Here is a 21,979-nt window from a genome sequence, read left to right on the forward strand (position 1 = left end):
ACTAGAAGCTCCTGGTTCATGGGTAAAGTCACAGTTTGCTGTGCATCTCCCTCAATTAAATCAAAGATAGGGTTCAAAGTAGTCTTTGTCTGTTCCTTCAACTGAAGGCCCAGAGAAGTTGCCATCTTGGCCAGTTCTCCGAAAATGAACGAAGATTTAGCGAGGGCGAGGGATGTTTAGGGTCTTCTACCCAGTCTAGTGGTATGGATCCAGAAGCCAGATCAGGATTGGCTGAGTTGTCAGAGTCCTCATATGAACCCAAATCCAAGTCAGATGACTGAAGGAGTTGTTCCAATGGTTGAGGCGTTACCTCATCTAGATTTTCTAGAAACTGTTCCTTATGCCTCAAATTCCCCAAAGGGGCCGGTTGGTGTTTTTTGGCAAGTACAGGCAAAAAATCCAAGATTGGGGGCGGCAGCACAGATGGAGTTGTCGCCAGGGCTGTTGTTACCCCCTGAAGAGTGTGTCTTGGTTGACCTGATTATTGAGGGTCATGGCATCTGCATTCGTCCTCTGGTGGAGAGAGGGAGTTCCTCCTGTAATAATGGTGGTGCCATGATGGAGATCTGGAGCAATTGTGGTATGGAGGAGATCTAGAGTGTGACATAAAATGTTACCTCTGAGTATGCCAGGAGTCCCAGTCCTCACAGTAATGTGTATAGCAATGTCTCCTGTAATCTGCATGCTGGTCCCTGTAGAACTCTTCCCTATCTTCTGGACCATAACAATCACTGAAGAAATAGTTATACTTGTCTGGTGAGTAAGAAGAAGGGGAGTATTGATCCCTCCTCTAACTGTCCCTGTTGCTATATATCTGAGGGGATCAATGAGAATGACTACAACTACGACTAAATTTGATACCTCAGAGTCTCCCTCAGAGTCAGGGAATGGTTCTGTCTGGGACGGTGGGTTCCAAGCATAGATCTGAGATTGGTTGTTCTAGACCTGGTATGTTGCTAATTGGAATCGGCACCAAGGGGGCACAGTGTTTGGTCTTGGTCTTCCACGTGGCTTTAACTGGCCATGCTTCAGTAGCGTGTTGGTTAGCCAGAGCTGCTTCCGCCGATATCAGTGTGCCTGAGCGGCACCACCGGGGCACTCTGTGCCTTTTTCTTCTTCTTCTTCAGCTTTGGGGCCAAAGCTGAAGGTGTCTGGTTTCTTCTTTTTCAGCTTCTTCACTGCCAGAGATAGGGGTGGGAGCACTGTGGGACTGCTCCGCTCACCCAAACATGGTGCCTGTTCTGACATGATATCAGCAGCACTACTTGTCCCAAAGCGTTACCCAGGACTGAAGGTGTTACGGGGTTTGAAGGCAGCAGCAAGCCAATAGAGGTGGTGGGAGTGCCCTGATCCTGATTCCGCATAATAAGCAAGTCCATTTGTTTGGTGGGAGTGGAGCTCAATGGGCAGTCAGTTAATGTGCCACCAGATGACTCCATTGTTCTCAGGGCTAACAAACTCTTCACGCAGCACAGAATGAAGCCTCGAGGTCCTATTGCAATGCACTTGACGCGTAAATTTCTGGCAATGTATGCACATAGGCACAAGGTGCGATACTACTAAGCACATGATGCCAAGTTGATGGGCGTCCAAGGAGGGCAATTTTGCCAGGCAGGCAGAACAATGTTTGAACGTGCTAGCCATAAAATTGCTAGCCATAAAATATTCTTGGGGGCAATGTCCCTTCCCCCTAGGAGAAGTCAGGACAGGGGGTGGAGGGGAGCAAGGTTGAAATCAAGATGCAAAATTGAAAGACAGAAGTTAATAAATAGAAATAAGATCAGAAAGAATAGTATTTATTTACTTAAAATATTTATACCCGGCTGCTCCAGGCAGCTCACAACCCGGCTGCTCGAGGCAGCTCACAACAATAAAATAGATAGAATGTAAAATAAAAGTAATAAAATTAACCAAATCAGGTAAACAAGTTAAAAGTCAGGCTAAAACCACAATCACAAATAAGTTGCAAATTAAAAGTTATTTTAAAAGCTAAAAACTGAGAATTATAAAAACTAAAGAACCTACCAGATATAACCAAAGATGGAGCATTTAAAAGCCTCTTGAAAAAGATGTGTTTTTAATTGTTTTTTTAAAGAGCACTGAAGGAGGAAACATGGCAAAGCTTTTTAAGCAGGGTGTTCCAAAGCTGAGGGGCCACAACCGAAAAGGCCCTGTCTCTAGTCCCCGCCAATCGAATCTCTGTTAGTGGCGGGGCCATGAGCAGGGCCTGAGATGATGAGCGGAGTGCCTGTTGCTAATAATGCTTTTCTGCTGGCTGCAGGAGCCCCCTCATTTGTGTTTGAGTCTCCAGGCTTGGAGATCTCACTCTGGACATGCTCAGGCGGCCACCATGTAAGGCTGTGTTCAGTGCTTCGTGCCACGCTCCAGATTGGCTTTCTTGCCCAGCCTGATCTGCCCAGTCTTCCTCGCTAACATAGGAAGCTGGTTCCACAGAGGAAGCACCCTCGTGGATTAACCTCTACTGATTAATCCCTCCAAGCTTCTTGCAACTGCCTTGGCCTGAGCTGTCCCTGAGGAATGAGGACCTTCCATTGCTGCAGGAGTCCAGAGGTCTCTTAATCTAGATCAGGTGATATGAGCGTTTGCCCCTCCCTGAGCCCAAACTCTCTCTCTCTCTATTCTCCTTTCTTAAATCCAACTGCCTCCCTCTCTCAAATGCTTCTTTCTCTTGCCCACTTGGAAACTTATACAATTAGGACTTTAAGCTAAAATGCCTCATTGCAGTTAAACGAGTTTTTGATAGTAATATTGCTTTAACCACACATTTATTTCCTCTGTACCCCTCCCTACAATAAATATCTTATTTTAATTTTGAAACTTAAATCTTGTCTCAGTCCATTCATTTCCTGAGTCCACAACTTAATTTGCACAAATTAAAATCTAACATGAAACTGTTGTTTTCTGAGCGAATTTTCCCCACACAAGCCTGAACATAGATTTAGGGATGTTCGCCAATCATCCTGGGGCAGTTTCATTAATAGGCCCTGGCAGGTTCATATGGGTGAATGTGGTCAGACAGGTACTCCAGCCCCAAGCCATGTAGAGCTTTAAAGGTCAAGACCAGCTCCTTTAATCTAGCCCAGAAGCAGACCAGTAACCAATGAAGCTGCCGCAGGATGAGTGTGACACCAATGAAGCGACTTGCACCCACGCGCATCCTTGCAGCACCATTCAGGACCAGCTGAAGCTTCCAAACAGTCTTCAAGGGCAGCCCCACGTAGAGCACATTGCAGTAGTCCAATCTGGAAGTTACCAAAGCATGAGTAATTGAGGTCAGGTTCGACTTCTCCAAGTAGGGTCGCAGCTGGTGTATCAGCCATAGCTGGTAAAAGGCTCACTACCGCCACCTGCGCCTCCAAGGACAACATCAGGTCCAGAAGCACTCCCAGTTCAGAGCATCCACTGCCTCCCTGGTGTCTGCAGACTTTAAAGTTAGGTAGAGCTGGGTGTCATCAGCATATTGGTGGCACCGCAGCCCACACCCATGGATGACCTCTCCCAAAGGTTTCATGCAGATGTTAAACAGCATAGGGGACAGAATAGATTCCTGTGGCACCCCATGGGCCAAAGGCCAAGTGATGGAGCAGGCATCCTCCAACACCACCTTCTGAGTATGACCCTCCAGGTAGGAGCAAAGCCACTGTATAACCGTGCCCCCAAGTCCCAACCTGGAGAGATGTCCCAGAAGGATACCATGGTCGATGGTATCAAAGGCAACTGAGAGGTCCAGGAGAATCAACAGAGTCACACTCCCTCTGTCTATCTCCCAGCATAGGTCATCCACCAGGGCAACCAAGGCAGTTTCCGTCCGATATCCAGGTTGGAAGCCAGACTGGAAAGTATCTAAGTAATCAGATTCATCCAGGTCTGCCTGGAGTTGAGACACCACCATGCTCTCCAACACCTTGCCCAAGAAGGAGAGGTTTGAAACTGTTTGAAAATGATTTAAGTCATCTGGATCCTCTCTCTCTCTATCCGTTCAGTCGTGTCCAACTCTCGGTCACTCTATGGATCACTGCACTCCATGCCGTCCTATCTCGGACAGCTTCCTTTATGTCCGCCATGGTCATTCCAGTGTCATTTTTTATAATATCCAGCCACCGAGTACAAAGCCGTCCCTTTCTCCGGCTTTTTAAGGAGGGGCCCTAGGACTGCCTCCTTCAGGCAAGGGGGCTCCACCTCCTGCTCTAGAGAGGCATTCACCACCCCCACCACGCATGGACCCAGTCCCTCCCTAGAAGTCTTCATCAGCCATGAAGGGCAAGGGTCGAGGACGCATGTGGTAGGCCTCAGCCTTCCAAGCAGCCTATCCACTTCCTCAGGCAACACAGTCTGAAAGCCGTCCAATATAACAAGACCTGATGGTGCACTGGCAACATCCAGTTCCGGTTCTGCAAAAATCTTAGTATCCAAGTCAGAATGGATATGAGCGATTTTATCCGCAAAATGTAATGCAAATTGGTCACAGCAAGCTGCCGAGCATTCTGTTTGATGATCTTTCAGGTCCTCACCTAGGAAGCCTGAACCACCCAGAAAAGCTCCTCTGGATGACATTGAGCAGATGCAATGGTGGTGGGAAATTAGAATTTCTTTACTGCCATCGCCGCCATAGAGTAAGCCATAATATGGGCTCTAGTCTGTGTTTGGTCACATCCATTCTTAATTTTCCATCAATGATGCTCAAGCCATCTACCAGCCTGCTTCATTGTCTGCAACTTACCTGTATACCAGGGATTTGCTTGGACTTGACAGGTCGGGAGAGGATACTTAGGCGCGACCATGTCAATCGCCCAACCCATCTCCTCATACCAAAGGGAGACCAGGGCGCCAACAGGATCGTCCACTCTCTTGGCAGGAAACTCCCCTAGAGCCGTCAGGAATCCATTAGGGTCAATAAGCCTCCAAGGACAGACCATCCTAACTGGTCCCCCACTAGAGTGGTATATTGGGTCCACTCTCAGTTCAATCTTCATCAGATAGTGATCCATGATAATGGTATTGAGGCACCACAGTCCACCACTGACCCAAAGCCAGGTCAAGTGTATGGCCTGCCACATGTGTGGGACCAGAAATCAGTTGAGACAAGCCCATGGTCATCATGGAGGACATAAAGTCCCAAGCTGCACCAGACAAGGTGACCTCAGCATGGACATTAAGTCCCCCAAGACTAACAGCCATGGGGTCCTCAACACTACATCCAAGACCACCTCAAGCAGCTCAGACAGGGAGACTGTTAGGCAGCGGGGTGGGTGGTCCGCAGAATCCCAACTTTGCCTCACGATCCCATCACTACATGTAGGCACTCAAACTGGTCAGAAATCTGGTGACCATCTGGTGAGGGGGATAGTTTCCCCATGAACCAGGGCAACTGCACCTCCTCACCCAGGCTGATGCTGCACCTGGAAACCTGGTGGACACAACTGGGAAGAGATTTACATCTCTCCCCTCATCCAACCAGGTCTCCATAATGCATGCCAGGTCCATGTGCTCATCCAAGATAACCTCCCGGATGGCTGTGGTCTGCATTTATGGACCTGGCATTTAATAGCACCAGCTTCAGACAAGGTGGGTTGCTGGGAGAGTTACTGGGGTCTCCTTGGATGGGAGAAGGAACGGAGGACATAATAGCTTTGATATAGCCAATGCGCCTTCCCCTCACCTGGCATGTCCTACTACCACCGCCATATTGCCCTCTGCCAAGGATTACCTCAATTGGAAGGGCCTCCTCCAAAGTAATATGCCCCCCCCAACACTCATATTGTGAAGACAAACCGTCTCCTATTAAAACCAAGGCAATACTCTAATTAATCTGGTAGGTTCTATGCAGCTATTAAAACTCCAGAAAGGCATGAGGAGGGCTGTAATATCTCTCCTATAACAGGAGAGAGGTAAAAATGCATATCTTATTAATGTCCTTTCCGCCCCTCTTTTTTTCGAAGCCCAAAAATTGATGACTCCTCTTTGGCAGATGAAGAAAACCTAAGGAGAGGGGTGAGCCACATGACCTTGGAATGCAAGGAGAGGAGCCACAGCCCAATATGAAGCTTGGAAAGGTCCCGATCTGCCCTTCACACAAGCATGAAGCCATCTGTGTGATGGACAGAGACCATTCAGATGAACATGTATTCACAGGAGAGTGAAGAGTGTGTTCTAGGTCACACACTCCATTCACAACAGGCAACAGTAGACCCAACAAACCTGGAGCATAGCCGGGAGAACTGTGTGTCCTAGAACTTGAGTTTAATGTTAGACAATGTGGCAGTGGTTCCCTGAAGGCAGAAAATTTGAAAACCAATGTTCAAAAGGTTTCTAACTCTAGCACACACCATTTGATCCTATTTATTACATTTAATTTGACATCACAATAAACAGAATCTAAACTTTTGATGCAATGGAAACACTGTTGGCAGAAGCCATTTGCGATCATGGAAGGAATCTTTGTGCTCATGGAAGAAGATCCCACTGATGGTACACCTATGCACCTATGTTCTGGATGCCACTCAGGGTTTTTAGGGACAGAACATGCAAAGTCAAAACAGGGAGCAGTACTTGAAATACAGGGGGGAAATAGGGGCCCTTGATGAAATCAACGTCCCAGCCACCTAATTTTAATCAAATTATGATCTCTTGTAGTCTTCTACACACAGTAGCAGGGGGAAAGGACAACAGGTAAAGCTGCTCTAGTTGGAGGGACTCTAACACTCTAAATGCACTGCATCATAATAGAGGAGAAAATGAAATCTGAGTTTATTTTGAAGTGGATCACTCAAGCGCATGGGTAAGGTAAAGTGTGCCGTCAAGTCGATTTCAATTCCTGGAGCCCACAGAGCCCTGTGGTTTTCTTTGGTAGAATACAGGAGAGGTTTACCATTGCCTCCTCCCATACAGTACGAGATGATGCCTCTCAGCATCTTCCTATATCGCTGCTGCCCAATATAGTATCAGCGGAGATTCGAACGGGCAACCTTCTGCTTGTTAGTCAAGCATTTCCCTGCTTCGAGAGATTAAAAATGATTATCCAACACAAAATAAAGAGTCTTGGGCTACTCTGCTGGACCACAGGAGCCAAAATAAAGGCTACAGTACACAACCACCATCTGCTGTCTTATTTTAACATTTCAATAGAAATCTGAAACAAACCCCGATTCACTTATAAAAAAGCATTTTCCATTTCCAAGCCTAAAGGGGCAAAATGTTGGCTTGTGGTATGCAGATCTTCAGCTTACGATGGTGTCTCAGGCACCCCATACAATCAGTAGCTTGGCAAGCAGTACACATTGTGGATGCAATACAGCTTGCAACAATACATCCATTCCAGATGTTTTATATAAAAACAGAGTGATATTTTATTTTAGCATCACAGAAGGAAAGTATAAAAGCACAGGCAAGACCAAAACAAAATAAATTAAAGATGTAACTAGACTCCTTAACTTCAGACTAGACAGAATGAAAAAATCAATAAGTCTCATTCATTTCAATCGTTAGTCTTAATCCTTTTCAGACCTTAGACCCACCTTTAATTCTAATTTCAAACACTGGATCCACTTCTGATTTGTTACTATAGGTTTTTACCATATGCTGTATTACACTTTCCCCCACCCACCTCCCTCTCCATCATTTCCCCCCTTTTTAAAAAACAAACGCTTGAATGAAACAGAAGGAGAATGTGGTGCTGGCAACACACGGAAGACCCATCTTATACTGTTAACGCAGCCCACTTATGGGTGTCAAGCTAGTCATTGAAGATCAAGCTCCCCTATTTCCGTTACCACAGTAATTTTTAAAATTTATTTTATTTAACATATTTATATACCACCCAAAATGCAAGTCTCTGGGCAGTTTATAACAGTACAATAAAAGCAACAACAACAAAAGGTTAACATATTACAACAATTTAAAATTTAAAACAACTTTAAAACTATTAAAAACCATCAAACTATTAAAACAGTATCTAATTAAAAGCCTGGATGAACAAATACGTCTTGACTGCCTTTTAAAAAATTGTAAGAGATGGGGAGGCTCTTATTTCAGCAGGGAGTGTGTTCCAAAGCCTCGGGGCAGCAAAAGAGAAGGCCCGTCCCTGAGTAGCCACCAGATGAGCCGGTGGCAACTGCAAACAAACCTCTCCTGATTATCTCAATGGGCGGTGTGGTTCATAGCAAAGAAGACATTCTCTTAAATACCCAGGGCCCAAGCTGTTTAGGGCTTTATAGGTGATAACCACGACCTTGTATTTTGCCTGGAAACTTATCGGCAACCAGTGTAGATTTTTTAAGATAGGAGTGATATGGTCTCTCCAAGATGACCCAGAGACCAACCTGGCTGCCGCATTTTGGACCAACTGCAGTTTCCGGACTAGGTACAAAAGCAGCGCCACATAGAGCACATTGCAGTAGTCAAGTCTGGAGGTGACCAGCAGATGTACTACTATTCTGAGATCATTTATCTCAAGAAACGGACGCAGCTGGCGTATCAGCAGAAGCTGATAAAAGGTACCTCTGGCCACTGCCTCAACCTGGGACACCAGGGAGAGGTTTGTGTCTAGAAGCACCCTCAGACTGAGTACCTGTTCCTTCAGGGGAAGTGTGACCCCATCCAGAACTGGCAGATCAAAATCATCTCCCGAGTTCCAACCCCGCATAATAAGCACCTCCATCTTATCTGGATTCAGTCTCAGTTTGTTATCTCTCATCCAGCCCATCACTGCCTCCAGGCAGGCATTTAGGGAGGTTATGCCTTCTCCTGATGATGTTGAAATGGAGAAAAAGATTTGGGTGTCATCAACATACTAATAACACCCTGCACCAAATCTCCTGATGATCTCTCCCAGCGGTTTCATGTAGATGTTAAACAACCTCGGAGACAATACGAAGCCCTGAGGGACACCATACCGAAGTTCAGATTTTGAAGAACAACAGTCCCCGAGGGACACCATCTGGAATCTGCCCATGAGGTAGGAGTGGAATCTGCCTATGAGGTAGGAGTGCCTCCCACCCTCAACCCCGTCAAACGCTCCAGAAGAATACTATGGCCAATAGTATCGAAAGCTGCCAAGAGGTCCAAAAGGACCAACAGAGTCACACCTCCTCTGTCAATTCCCAATTGGAGATCATCCATCAGGCCAACCAAGGCAATCTCCACACCATAGCCCACCCAAAAGCCAATCTGAAACGGGTATAGATAATCAGTTTCATCCAAGACTGCTTGGAGTTGAGAGGCCACCGCCCTGCCAATTACCTTGCCCAGAAGGTTGGAGATAGGCCTATAGTTGCTTAACTCTGAGGGATCCAACAAAGGCTTCTTCAAAAGAAGTCTTATAATTGCCTCCTTAAGGCAAAGAGGCATCCTGCCATCCCTCAGAGAAGCATTTATGATCTCTACTAGGCTCTCTACAACAACATCCCTGCCATATAGTATAAACCATGTTGGGCAAGAGTAAAAAATACAGGTGGTAGACCACACCGCTCCAAGCAGCTTGTCCACATCCTCACAAGTCACAAACTGGAACTGATCTAGCCTGCCTGACCACATAAGAGGAGTCACTCTTATGGGCTATCATGGGTTTTATCATTGGTTTGTGAACTTTGTGATAGTGTGGGCTTTCAGTTTCATTTTGCAGACAATTCTACAGTCAACCAGGCCAGTCTAGCTGAACACCAACTCCATCTCTTCCTAAAACAGTCTTTCAGAACCTTAGAGGGAGCAGAGGAGGCAGCAAAACCATAAAGGGAGGGTTGAAGGAAGGTGGAATTATCTCTAACGTGTCCAGCCATTCTGGGGGTTCTCCCAACAGATTGTTTGGTGTAACTTCTTTTGCATATAACACCTGCTAACTGAGCAAAGAGGCACCTTTTAAAGTGGTGATTCTCTTATATTTAGCAGGGGGAGAGCAATTTGCCCTATCCAACCACATCATAGCATCCCTCTGTGGCTGTTTCTGGTGTCAACTGTATGGTTCTTTTTAGATTGTGAGCCTTTTGGGGACAGGGGACATCTTATTTATGTATTGGTTATTTTTCTATGTAAACCACTTTGAGAACTTTGGTTGAAGAGCAGTATATTAAAAATTCATAGTAAAATGCATTGCTCCCATGTTGGGCTCCAGAATCTATTTAGGAGGAAAGGTCCCCAACTAAGTCTAGCTGCTCTGATTTGTTGCTTAAGAAGTTGCTCTCCTGTGCAAACAGGAAACCCTGTTAAATTGAAGGATAATAATATAACAATGTATGTGAAACCCCAGCTATTTCTGATGGTTACATCTCAGTGAAATAAAAAGCAAAAGTTCCAATAGTGCACAGCAGAGCAGATGTCAAAAGTATAACATAATCAAGGGATTTCTAAGTAACAAGCAAGACGTTCACTTCACTAGAGAAGTGAAGTCTCAGCATTATTAACGCCCACAGTGCAGTAATACTTTCAGGACCCAATGACTTTTCCCAGGTATTGTAGAAGAGTCCTAGTGCAATATAAAACTACTTTAAAAAAATTAATTATGGAAGAATAACATCATTCACATTTCATTTGATTGATCATTAACCCTCAGATTCAGTTATACTCTCTTATTCACATTTTTCTTCTCTTGTTCTTTTAAATACTTAAGTTATATTAGGTACATAAGTTGTCTGCCCTTCAGTTACTGTTATACCTACAAGGCACATGCATCTATCCGACAAAGAACAAGTATCTTTAAATACCAAATTGCACCCCAACATACCTTGTGTGTTAACTTTGATTTATGAGACCACGTTTAATTGCCTTCCTTAATGGCACCAAGATAGGACTATCTTGGTGCCATTAAACATGGCCTACATTTCTTGGCAACCCCTGATTCTAGTGTTATGTGTGTGAGAGAGAATTTCTCTCTATCTGCTCTTTACACCATGCATGATTTTATAGACCTCTATCATGTCTCCCCGCAGTCATCTTCTTTCTAAACTAAAAAGCCCCAGGTGTTGTAGCCTTTCCTCATAAGGAAGGTGCTCTAGGCCCCAGATCACCTTGGTTGCCCTCTTCTGCACCTTTTCTAGTTCTACAATGTCCTTTTTCAGGTGTGGTGACCAGAACTGTACACAATACTCCAAGTGTGGCCGCACCATAGTTTTGTATAAGGAAATTATAATATTAGCAGTTTTATTTCCAATCCCCTTCCTAATGATCCCTAGCATAGAATTGGCCTTTTTCACAACTCCTGCACATTAATTCGACATTTTCAATGAGTAGTCCACCATGACCCCAAGATCCCTCTCCTGGTCATTCCAACAACTCATTCCTCCATCACTTCAGGGGGAATCAGGACGAATACTGCCATGATGACAGAAGCTAAGGAGGCTTGAGTCATGACTACAACCATCGGAGGGAGGGCTACAGAAATGGCAAATGGCACCCTTCTTAGAACTAGTATTCAGACTGGATTTATAGTATAGGTGTTGGCTACTAGTTTGGATGGCTTTAAGAGGGGTTTGGATAACTTCATGGTGGAGAGGTCTATCAACGTCTACTAGTTGGAGGGCTATAGGCCGCCTCAGAGGCAGGATGCCTCTGAATACCAGTTGCAGGGGACTAAAAGCAGGAAAGAGGGCATGCCCTCAACTCCCAGTATGTGAAACAGGATGCTGGACTAGATGAGTTTGGGGCCTGATCCAGCAGGGCTGTTCTTATGTTCTTATGACTAACTTTTGGACTCTAAAGCTTTAACAGAACTCATCTCCCCACACCTGCCTTTTTATATACAGTAAAGTAAAGTGTGACATCGAGTCGATGTCGACTCCTGGTGACCACAGAGCCCTGTGGTTGTCTTTGGTAGAATACAGGAGGGGTTTACCATTGCCATCTCCCACACAGTCTGAGATGATGCTTTTCAGCATCTTCCTAAAGCGCTGCTGTCCGATATAGGTGTTTCCCATAGTCTGGGAGACATACCAGTGGGGAATCGAACTGACAACCTCTGGCTTGCTAGTCAAGTCATTTCCCTGCTGCAGTACACAATCACAAAACAGTTTGCAGTAGCTTGCTCTTCAAATAAATTCATTAGCCTATATAGAGTGTTAGAACACTCAAGAACTTAGGAAAAGAGCTTGTCTTGTGGTAGCAAGCATGACTTGTCCCCTTAATTAAGCAGGGTCTGCCCTGGTTGCATATGAAAGGGAGACTAGAAGTGTGAGCACTGTAAGATATTCCCCTTAGGGGATGGAGCTGCTCTGGGAAGAGCATCTAGGTTCCAAGTTCCTTCCCTGGCATCTCCAGATAGGGCTGAGAGATATTCCTGCCTGCAACCTTCGAGAAGCTGCTGCCAGTCTGTGTAGACAATACTGAGCGAGATGGACCTATGATCTGATTCAGTATATGGCAGCTTCCTATGTAAGTTGCCCTGCATAGATTTCAAACCACACATATTGATTGGAATCCAAAGAACAAACAAAGGGTATTCCTTGCACAGCAGCACACACACACACACACACTATGAGCCTAAGGGACAGTATATGGCAGCTTCCTATGTAAGTTGCCCTGCATAGATTTCAAACCACACATATTGATTGGAATCCAAAGAACAAACAAAGGGTATTCCTTGCACAGCAGCACACACACACACACACACACACACACACACACACACAATGAGCCTAAGGGACATTTCGAAAGTCATTTGCGATATAGCATATGCATCTGCCATTCAAATAAGCAAAAGTCAAACACTCCCGTGGCCAATGCAAGTCTTTGGGTATACCTAAATTCATTCTCTTGATCCCAGCTACTGTTTTTTTACGGCTCTCAGCAGATTGCTTCTTTGGAATCCACAAGCCAACGCAACTAGCAACAGTGGGACCTAATACTTCCTATTCATGCCTCCACTGACTTGCCCCTATTAACTGAACGAAGAGGCACCTTTTAAAGTGGTGACCCTCTTATATTTAGCAGGGGGAGAGTAAGTGTCCCAAACCAGACCCAGCACAGCATTTTTCCAGGAGCTGTTGCTGGTATGCTATCACATTTCTTTTTCATTTGTGAGTCCTTCTGGAATAACAAATCATCTTATTTATTTTTCTATGTAAACTGCTTTGAGAACTTTTTTTGTTGAAACTGGTATATAAATATTTGCAGTAGCAGTGACAGCAGTAGTCATGAGAAGGGACATGCAAGACAACCAATAGTTCAGCGTTTTAGGCATGGTTCAGCATTTGAAGGATGCAACTTTTTTCTTATTCTTTGATAGTTCAAATAATTAGTTCACCGTGTAATATTAGAGTGCAACAAGGACACATACCTTGCGGTCTCGAAATCCAGAACGCTTCTTTTTCTTTCCTTCTGCCTGAGCATATTCATCACCGGCCTCTACAGCCTTCCTTTCATCACACTCTTCATTCTCTGCATCTTCTCTGTTCTTCACTTTCTCACCAGGCTCTGTTCCTATATCATTTTTCACAGATGATGGTGCGTCTGCACGGGCTCTGAGAAAGAAGAGGAAAAGAACATAAACCAGAAAGTTACCTCTATATTTAAAATTCCCATTACTGTTTGGGTTTTTTTTAACCTAAACATTCAACAGGAAATCTGCATAATGCGCTATTTGGATCCTTCTGCAGAAGATTGAAAATCTCATTTAGGTGCCCACAAACACTGCCATCTGGGATTACCTTTATAACGCTATATGTGACGGCAGGCTTAGAGTCAGAAAACAGCAAGGAGCTGTAGAACTGGCTCGAATGTCTTAGATACTTCCATAGCAGTGGAAGGATGAGGGAGGCACGAATGTCTCTATAGAACAAACAGTAGAAGAGGGCATGCCTGGTAGTTTTGATCTGCACTGAACCACAAGGGCATTGTCGCCATGCAAACAGAGTCCTTCTATAATGCCTAAAAGTTATCTAATAGCGCAGCAAGGACATTACTTGACTAGCAAGCCAGAGGTTGCCAGTTCAAATACCCGCTGGTATAATTCCCAGACTATGGGAAACACCTATATCGGGCAACAGAGATATAGGAAGATGCTGAAAGGCATCATCTCATACTATGTGGGAGATGGCACTGGTAAACCCTGCCTATATTCTACCAAAGACAACCACAGGGCTCTGTTGTTGCCAGGAGTCAACACCAACTCGATGGCACACTTTACCTATAACAGCCTTCTAGCACTGCTGAAGGGATGGCGTGGTGTAGTGGTTAGAGTGCTGGACTAGGACCAGGGATACCCGAGTTCAAATCCACATTCAGCCATAAAACTAGCTGGGTGACTCTGGGCCAGTCACTTCTCTCTCAGCCTAATCTAATTCACAGGGTTGTTGTGAAAGAGAAACTCAAGTATGTAGTACACCGCTCTGGGCTCCTTGGAGGAAGAGTGGGATATAAATGTAAAATAATAATAATAATAATAATAATAATTACAGCAAGCCAGAGTGAACACCCTTCTGTGCTTTGGAACCTCCAATTGGGTTAGGTATGCTGCTGGAAAGGCAGAATATCTACGCCCATCACTGATATAAAAGTTCGGGACCCTGCTGAGAATGGATTGGCGCTCAATGTCTATAATGCGCTGCTTGACGGTGGCTTTCGCCTGGTCATAACACATTCTAAACAAGGTCAAGGGGGTTAAACCCAGGGTGGCTATATTTTGTCTCAATTGTCCAAATCCAACTAGATTGGTAATCATCGTGTAAGGTTAGGGGGGCAAGATCAACTGGGCAAAAAGATAGTCTGAGCCAGTAGCAGAGGATGGCCATCCACGCCCTAGACTCCAGACTGATCAGGCATATTTCCAGGTGCAGAGTGGCACTGAAGATGCTTCTTGGTACTTGGAGCACTGCCTGCAGGAATTTAGATTCTACAAGTTCTAGAGTCGCAAAGTTGGGGAAGGGGCCCAGTTGGGCACCATAGAGGAGCTAAGCTAGTGGCTTGGCTACGAACAGATCAAGAGCTGCAGGTACATAATGGCCTCCTACTGTCGGCAGGAATCTGAGAATGGCAGAGGAGCTTCTCTGAGCATTTAATTAATTAATTTATTGTTAAATTTATATACTGCCTTTCATTAAAACAATCCCAAGGCGGTTTACAGCAAAATTTAAAAACAAGATTGTAAAAAAGACACAATTAAAATATTAAGCTAAAAATATAAAACAAATCTGATTAAAAATTTAAAACAAAAGCATAAAAGCAATACAGAGTACAAAGAGCAGCAGCAGAGACAATCAAATAAAAGCCACGATTTAACATGCTTTCTAAAAGCTGTGATGGAGACCGAGGAGCATATAGCCACCGGGAGAGCATTCTAGAGTCTGGGGGCAGAAACAGAGAAGGCCCTGTCCCGCGTGCACGACAACTGAGCCTCCCTCATTGTCGGCACCCAGAGCAGAGCCCCCTCAGATGACCTCGTCAAGAGGGCAGCAACCCTTGGAAGAAGGCGGTCCCTCAGGTATCCCGGGCCCAAACTGTTAAGGGCTTTAAAGGTCAAAACCAGCACCTTGAATTGGACCTAGAAACAAACTGGTAGCCAGTGCAGCTCTTTCAAAATGGGTGTGATGTGCTCCCACCGGGCAGCTCCAGATAAAACCTTAGCTGCCACATTTTGCACTAGCTGTAGTTTCCAGATATTCTTCAAGGGCAGCCCCATGTAGAGCGTGTTAGAGTAATCCAGCTGTGACGTGACTAAGGCATGGGTAACTGTGGCCAGATCTGCCTTCTCAAGAAAGATTGTTGTCTAGAGCTGGATTGTGAGTGTTGGGAATTCTCTCTGGTAAGAGATACCCTTCTATTACAGCAGAGTGCACAGAGGCAAAACAAAGCAGAGTCTGCCCAGGAATGCATGTTTGCTGAGAGTAAAAGAGACTTGGAGCCAGTTCATAGTTTCTGATCAATATGAGGAGTCTTTATTGGATAACTCCATTCTATATAGTAAAGTGGAGAGATAGTATCTCTAATCTAGCTAGCTAGCTGGCTTCAGAAAGATGTTGCATGCATTATGCGTTATTTAGAGCCACATGTTCCCCATGAGCTTTCCTAGAGCTGCCAGAATGAAAAACTAACCCCAAGTATTTAAAGTATGAAACTTGCTCAATCTTATGCCCCACAACCCACCAAGAGTGGATCTTGAGCCTCCTAGTGAAGGCCATGATTTTAGTTTTGTGATAGTTGATTTCCAGGCCTCTCTGCAATGCAGCGTCAGGGCCCTCAGTGCTCTTTTAAGGCTGATGGGGGTCCTTGAGAGGATAGCTGCATCATCCACATATAGCAGGATGGCAATGTGTCTCCAGCAAGTTTTGGAGGGTGGAAATCTGGATTGCTGAGCAGGCCCACCAAAGAGTTAATGTAAATGTTGGAGAGAAGTGGGGCCATAATGCATTCTTGCTTGACACCCTTCTGAGTTGGAACAGCTCTTGTGAGGTGGCCTTAGGGGCTACATCTCACCTGAAGTGATGTGTCTACATACAGGGTGCAAAGAAGATATAGCAGGCACCGGTCAATGAAAGAGGTTTCCAATTTCTCCCATAGTTTGACACGTGAGATGGAATCAAATGCTGCCTTAAGATCAATGAAGGCAGCATAAAGAGAGGTCACACTGCAGGAGGAGTATTTCCCAATGAGGTGCTGTAGAATTAAGCACTGATCGATGGTGGAGTGCCCTTCCCTGAAGCCCACATGTTCCTCAGCAAGAAGATTTTCCTGTTCCAGCCAATCCCTAAGTTTTCCGTATAGGTGTCTCGCATAAAGTTTACTAATAGTATTGAGCAAACAAATGGGTCTGTAATTGGCGGGGTCATCCTTCCTGCCCTTTTTAAACATGGGGATGATGATCCCCATGCTACCCCCCAGTCCTTGGGAATTTTGCCATACATGTCAATATAGGTGAAGAGTGATGCCAGAATAGGGGCCTATCAGTCCAGATTTTTTTGGACAGCCTCTGGCGGAATAAGATCCTCCCCTGAAGCCTTCTCTGGTCTTAATTGGGCAACTAGATGGTAGAGCTCCGAAGCTGACACCAGAGCCCACGCTGGAGACACAAAAATCTGGAGAGAAGTGAATGGTGCAAAAAATCACTCTAAACTGTAACTGAATAGAGTAGAATGTTGAACATAAGAACAGCCCGGCTGGATCAGGCCCAAGGCCCATCTAGTCTAGCATCCTGTTTCACACAGTGGCCCACCAGATGCCACTGGAAGCCTACAGGCAGGAGTTGAGGGCATGCCCTCTCTTCTGCTGTTACTCCCCTGCAACTGGTACTCAGAGGCATCCTGCCTTTGAGGCTGGAGGTGGCCTATAGCCCTCTGACTAGTACCCGTTGATAGACCTCTGCTCCATGAAGTTATCCAAACCCCTCTAAAGCCATCCAGGTTGTTGGCTGTCACCACATCTTGTGGCAGAGTATTCCACAAGTTGATTATGCATTGTGTGAAAAAGTACCTCCGTTTGTTGGTCCTAAATTTCCTGGCAGTCAATTTCATGGGATGACCCCTGGTTCTAGTGTTATGTGAGAGAGAGGAGAATGTCTCTCTATCCACTTTCTCCACACCATGCATGATTTTATAGACCTCTATCATGTCTCCCCTCAATTGGCTTTTTTCTAAACTAAAAAGCCCCAGGAGTTGTAGCCTTGTTTCATAAGGAAGGTGCTCTAGGACCCTTATCATCTTGGTTGCCCTCTTCTGTACCTTTTCCAGTTCTACAATGTCCTTTTTCAGATGTGGTGACCAGAATTGAACGCAGTACTCCAGGTGTGACCGCACCATAGTTTTGTATAAGGGCATTCTAATATTAGCAATTTTATTTTCAATCCCCTTCCTAATGATCCCTAGCATGGAATTGGCCTTTTTCACAGCTGCCACACATTGAGTTGACATTTCAATGAGCTGTCCACCACATCCCCAAGATCCTTCTCCTGGTCAGTCACCAACAGCTCAGATCCTAGACAGCTCAGAATTTGCAGACTCTTACGGCAGTTGACAGACAAGCAGGTGGGTGGAACTAATGGGAAAGTGAGAATGGGGGAAGGGTAGGCTTGAACAAAAAGAGCTGGAAATTTATCAGCTTGAAGAATACTCCCTCAGGACAGTCACAACCTCTTCTGTTTCTGAGGGCGAAAGGTGCCTAAAACTTTTATCATGCTCAGGCACAGGCTCAGATAACACATGCACACCAGTGACATACTGCAACATTTTGTTGCAAGTCCATACTTCTTAATAATACTACTTATGCTGATGATCACAATATTGCTGCAATGTTCAACTCTGATTTTATGTTTTAGTACTTGCTCTGCCCCGCACCCCCACTCTGCTCTCTATTTTAAGTGGTTTTTTATCGTGTCCAGAAGATGTTCAGACTTGGGTCAGTCTGTTCCACAGATGAGCAACAGCCATGAACCACTATGAGAACCACCACCCACCCACACACCTTCTTGCTATTAAAATGGGTCAGGCCAATAAGATAATCAAAAGGACAATTTTGAAAAGCTGAGAGATCACAAGGACAACATGCAGGAAGGACAATGAGGCCTCCTACACTGCTGAGTTCAAGGGCCAGTTCTTCACCAGTATTTCCCACTGGATAAATATGAACTTTAAAAAAAAAATTTAAGGCAGAAGAAACTGGGGCATATGCTACTTCAAAAGTGAAGTGAAGGGGGGAGAATCCAAACACCCAATTCTCTGCTTGCTAGCTCCTGCTCAGCCTCTGACAGCTATTGTATGTGACAGACTTGAAAGTACTAATAAATTCAAGCACTCCGCCAAACATGAGGGAAGTACTAAATTGTACAGATTTGCTGCCAGTGTCCTTTAAACCAAGTAACCATTATGAATGCAAATTAACATATGCCTGGATTACAATCGCAATGCAGCAGCAACAACAACAACAACAACAATTTATGTAATTTTTGCTGAGAAATAATGCTATTGGCTCACAGGCTACTAGGCAGCAAAGCAATGCAGAAAAACTACATTTAAATCATTTATATACGTCTGTGTGCCTAAAAGCAACAAACAGGGACAACACCTCTAGCAACAAGGATGATTTGTGCTAGAGTGTGTTATTTTGTGGGAAAAGAGCCTTGCGTTCCCCTTGCCACTTGAATGATATGATTTTGTGCTTCACCTTCCCTGAACGCTAGAACATAAGAACAGCCCTGCTGGATCAGAACCAAGGTCTATCAGATCCAGCATCCTGTTTCACACAGTGGCCCACCAAATGCCTCTGGAAAGCCCACAAGCAAGAGATGAGGGCATGCGCTCTCTCTTGCTGTTGCTCATTGTTCTAACACAATGTTGCTAGCAATCAGGGTACCTTGTACTGGGTTAGCTTCTTACTGGTCTCTACAAAAGGACTTTTATCTTGGCAACAGTCTATGACTGAGGGCTGACAATCCCTTTGTGAGGCAAATTGCAGTTAAGAATGGGCAGTTGAGGTTCCATTAGTAGAGATAAGGGTTAAGAGATAGCCTCCCTATAGCTGGGATCTCGGCATTTTTGAATAGACACCCATACCTTGGAGAAGGTGACATTTCTTCAGTAGGGGTGGGGGCAAAATAAAGTGAACCAAACTGGATAACAATCAACACATGTATATACTGCTTTAAGGTGTTCAGATTTGCTTCACATACATTATCGTAGTTATCTTTGCAGTAACTCGCCCTAAGGCAAGTCAATATTATCATACTGCGGATGGAAGGCTGAGAGAGGTTTGCTGGCCAAGATTTCTCTGCCAGGCAGAGGAGTGAAGTAAACTGGAGACTACCGCCATCCACAGATCCCGTATCTGTGGTTTCACATATCCGCGGTTGGGTAACTGACACTCCATCTCGGCATACGCTGAAAAAAAATATTTTTTTTAAAATCATGATTTTCCACAAAAATATGGCAGAATTGCCTTTTGGTGGGCATTGCTGGTCATCTGGGGACCTGCAGAACATGGCACAGCACTGTATTATTTTGAATTTTTCCAGCCATTTTTAGCCTCCCCCACCCCTCAAGGAATCTAACCCCATGAGTCCAATTGACTCAATGCATTGGTATCCATGGTTCCGTTTTCCGCAGCTGTAGTGGAGAACGGAACCCCCACGGCTATCGGGATTCGCCTGTATCTGGTTCACAGCCCAGCATCTTAGCCTCTACCACTTTTTGACATCCTGACAACACCTTAAGCACTCCCAAAGAACTGCAAAAATGAGCCAAGAACTTGCATGAATGTTCCTGCCAGGCCTCTTTACTCCTTTTAATGAGGCTTTAAATTTAATTTTTTTTTAAAAGATACAAAAGGGGGCAAATGACTATGGAGGTTCCTAGGACTTCTGCCAGGGGTTAAATAGGAATGCTGCACAGCTCCCTATTTAGAGGATGTAAAGTCTTTAAAATTTTCTTGGACCAAGAGATAAAAGCCAATTAGTACATTAAAACATTGGATATGCTTTGTATCCAATATAGTAATGCTCATTCAAGATAATACAACTCATTCTAGAATAGAGCTGTAATTGGCTATTCTTGCCAAGCCAGTTTCAAAAAGAAGCACAATGGACCCAATTATCTCACAAATGGGCAGACACAAAGGATAGCAACTGTATGTCAACAAGACTCTCAAAAGGAAGAGCTGCTAGTCAGTGTGTCTTGTCTCATCTGGTGATGTACTGAGGTTTACATGGGAGGAAGTTTCCAATATGTATTCTTGGAGAGTTTCCTCCATGTCAAATATTCACTGAAGAGTCAGAATGGGTTATGAAGCACCAGTTATTTCGACCTTCAGGGAGTCCTTTTGCACAGCGATTTGAATGGAACCCGCTACGAGCTGCCAAGGATTCAGGGGCTTGTTTCCTTGTTAGCACATTGCTAGTGTGCACATAGTTATCATGAGACATTGGGAAAGTTTTTCTGACCTCACTATTACCCCACAATAACTAAGAATGCAGCCTACAACACACCCACCGCTCTCTTCTAGCTGCATACTGCAGATGAAGATCAGAAATGACGAACAAGCTCACTTTCAGGGGAGACTGTCCACAACTACTGAGGCTTCCAAGAATCACACAGGCCCCTTGAACACAGCTTGAAAAATACATTTGAATTAGAAAACCTCTCTCTTCTCACCAGACTAGAGATCACCACCAGCACCTACCAACTAAGAGATCAAGCCACTTTCCCCTGTGGCTCTTTCCAAGTCGGTCCCTTGTCCAGACCCATTTGCACCTCATTCATCCAGGTAAACCAATCCTTCCTATCAGCATTCACACATGTTGAACAGAATGAAAGAAATCATCAGTGTTCTGGGTGCAAAGCTCTTGAATTCAGCTCCTTGCTGGGATGGGCAGTGAGGGAAGAATTCACATATATATTACCCTTAATGAGAAAATAAAATAATCAGATGTGCCATAGCCCCCTACTCATTAGGCATTCCCAAAGTGTCTGTTGCTGATAAACCAAAGTGCCTAGTCTTACAAATATAGAGCAAGTTGATAAAAATCATTAGGTTGTCATCCACAGCTTACTCTGCTCTAACGCACACACCAGGAAGTCAAAAGCTTAAGCTCAGCTATCTAAACCCTTACAATCAAGTCTTTTCTTACTCACCTCAATGGCAATGTTATGCCATCACCTCTGCCCCCACCCCCCCAATCTCCAAATATTCATTTACAAAACTCAGCCAACAACTGACTTGTTATTCAATGTACCTTACAGAACTATGCAGCAAAGGATTCATTAAAAGTTGCCGAACTGGAGTTAAAGATGAGTGTGCAACCTATTACTGATTTGGGGGTCAAGAGGAGGATCAACACGCCTTCATTTAAGTGTTTGTTTCACTTTTGTAGATTAAAGTCATACAGTGGCATCATCTATCTATTTTAAAATAATGACTTTTTAAAACTTAGTTTATGATATATTGAAAAAATGCTAAGGAAAAGGCAACTTTAAGAACAGAGAAGGCACCCATTTTCCAGCCCAAGTGATGTCTCGGTGTACCTTCCCATGTGATCCAAGAGGACAAACTAAAA

At 44.6% G+C, this 21,979-nt stretch overlaps 1 protein-coding gene across 6 annotated transcripts in view; it reads right to left on the bottom strand.

The window, feature by feature from the left end:
- MICU1 (mitochondrial calcium uptake 1) overlaps positions 1-21,979 on the bottom strand; it is a 256,008-nt gene that overhangs the window by 134,376 nt on the left and 99,653 nt on the right. For all 6 annotated transcript variants that reach the window (XR_008318809.1, XM_053305650.1, XM_053305647.1 and 3 more), the window contains exon 3: positions 13,283-13,466. Coding sequence is in view for 5 of the 6 variants with exons in the window: in XM_053305650.1 (XP_053161625.1) it covers positions 13,283-13,466 (184 nt within the window). In the remaining variant the exon portion in view is untranslated. The remainder of the gene's footprint in view (positions 1-13,282; positions 13,467-21,979) is intronic.

This window comes from Hemicordylus capensis, chromosome 3, assembly GCF_027244095.1.
Source record: "Hemicordylus capensis ecotype Gifberg chromosome 3, rHemCap1.1.pri, whole genome shotgun sequence".
NCBI lineage: Eukaryota > Metazoa > Chordata > Lepidosauria > Squamata > Cordylidae > Hemicordylus > Hemicordylus capensis.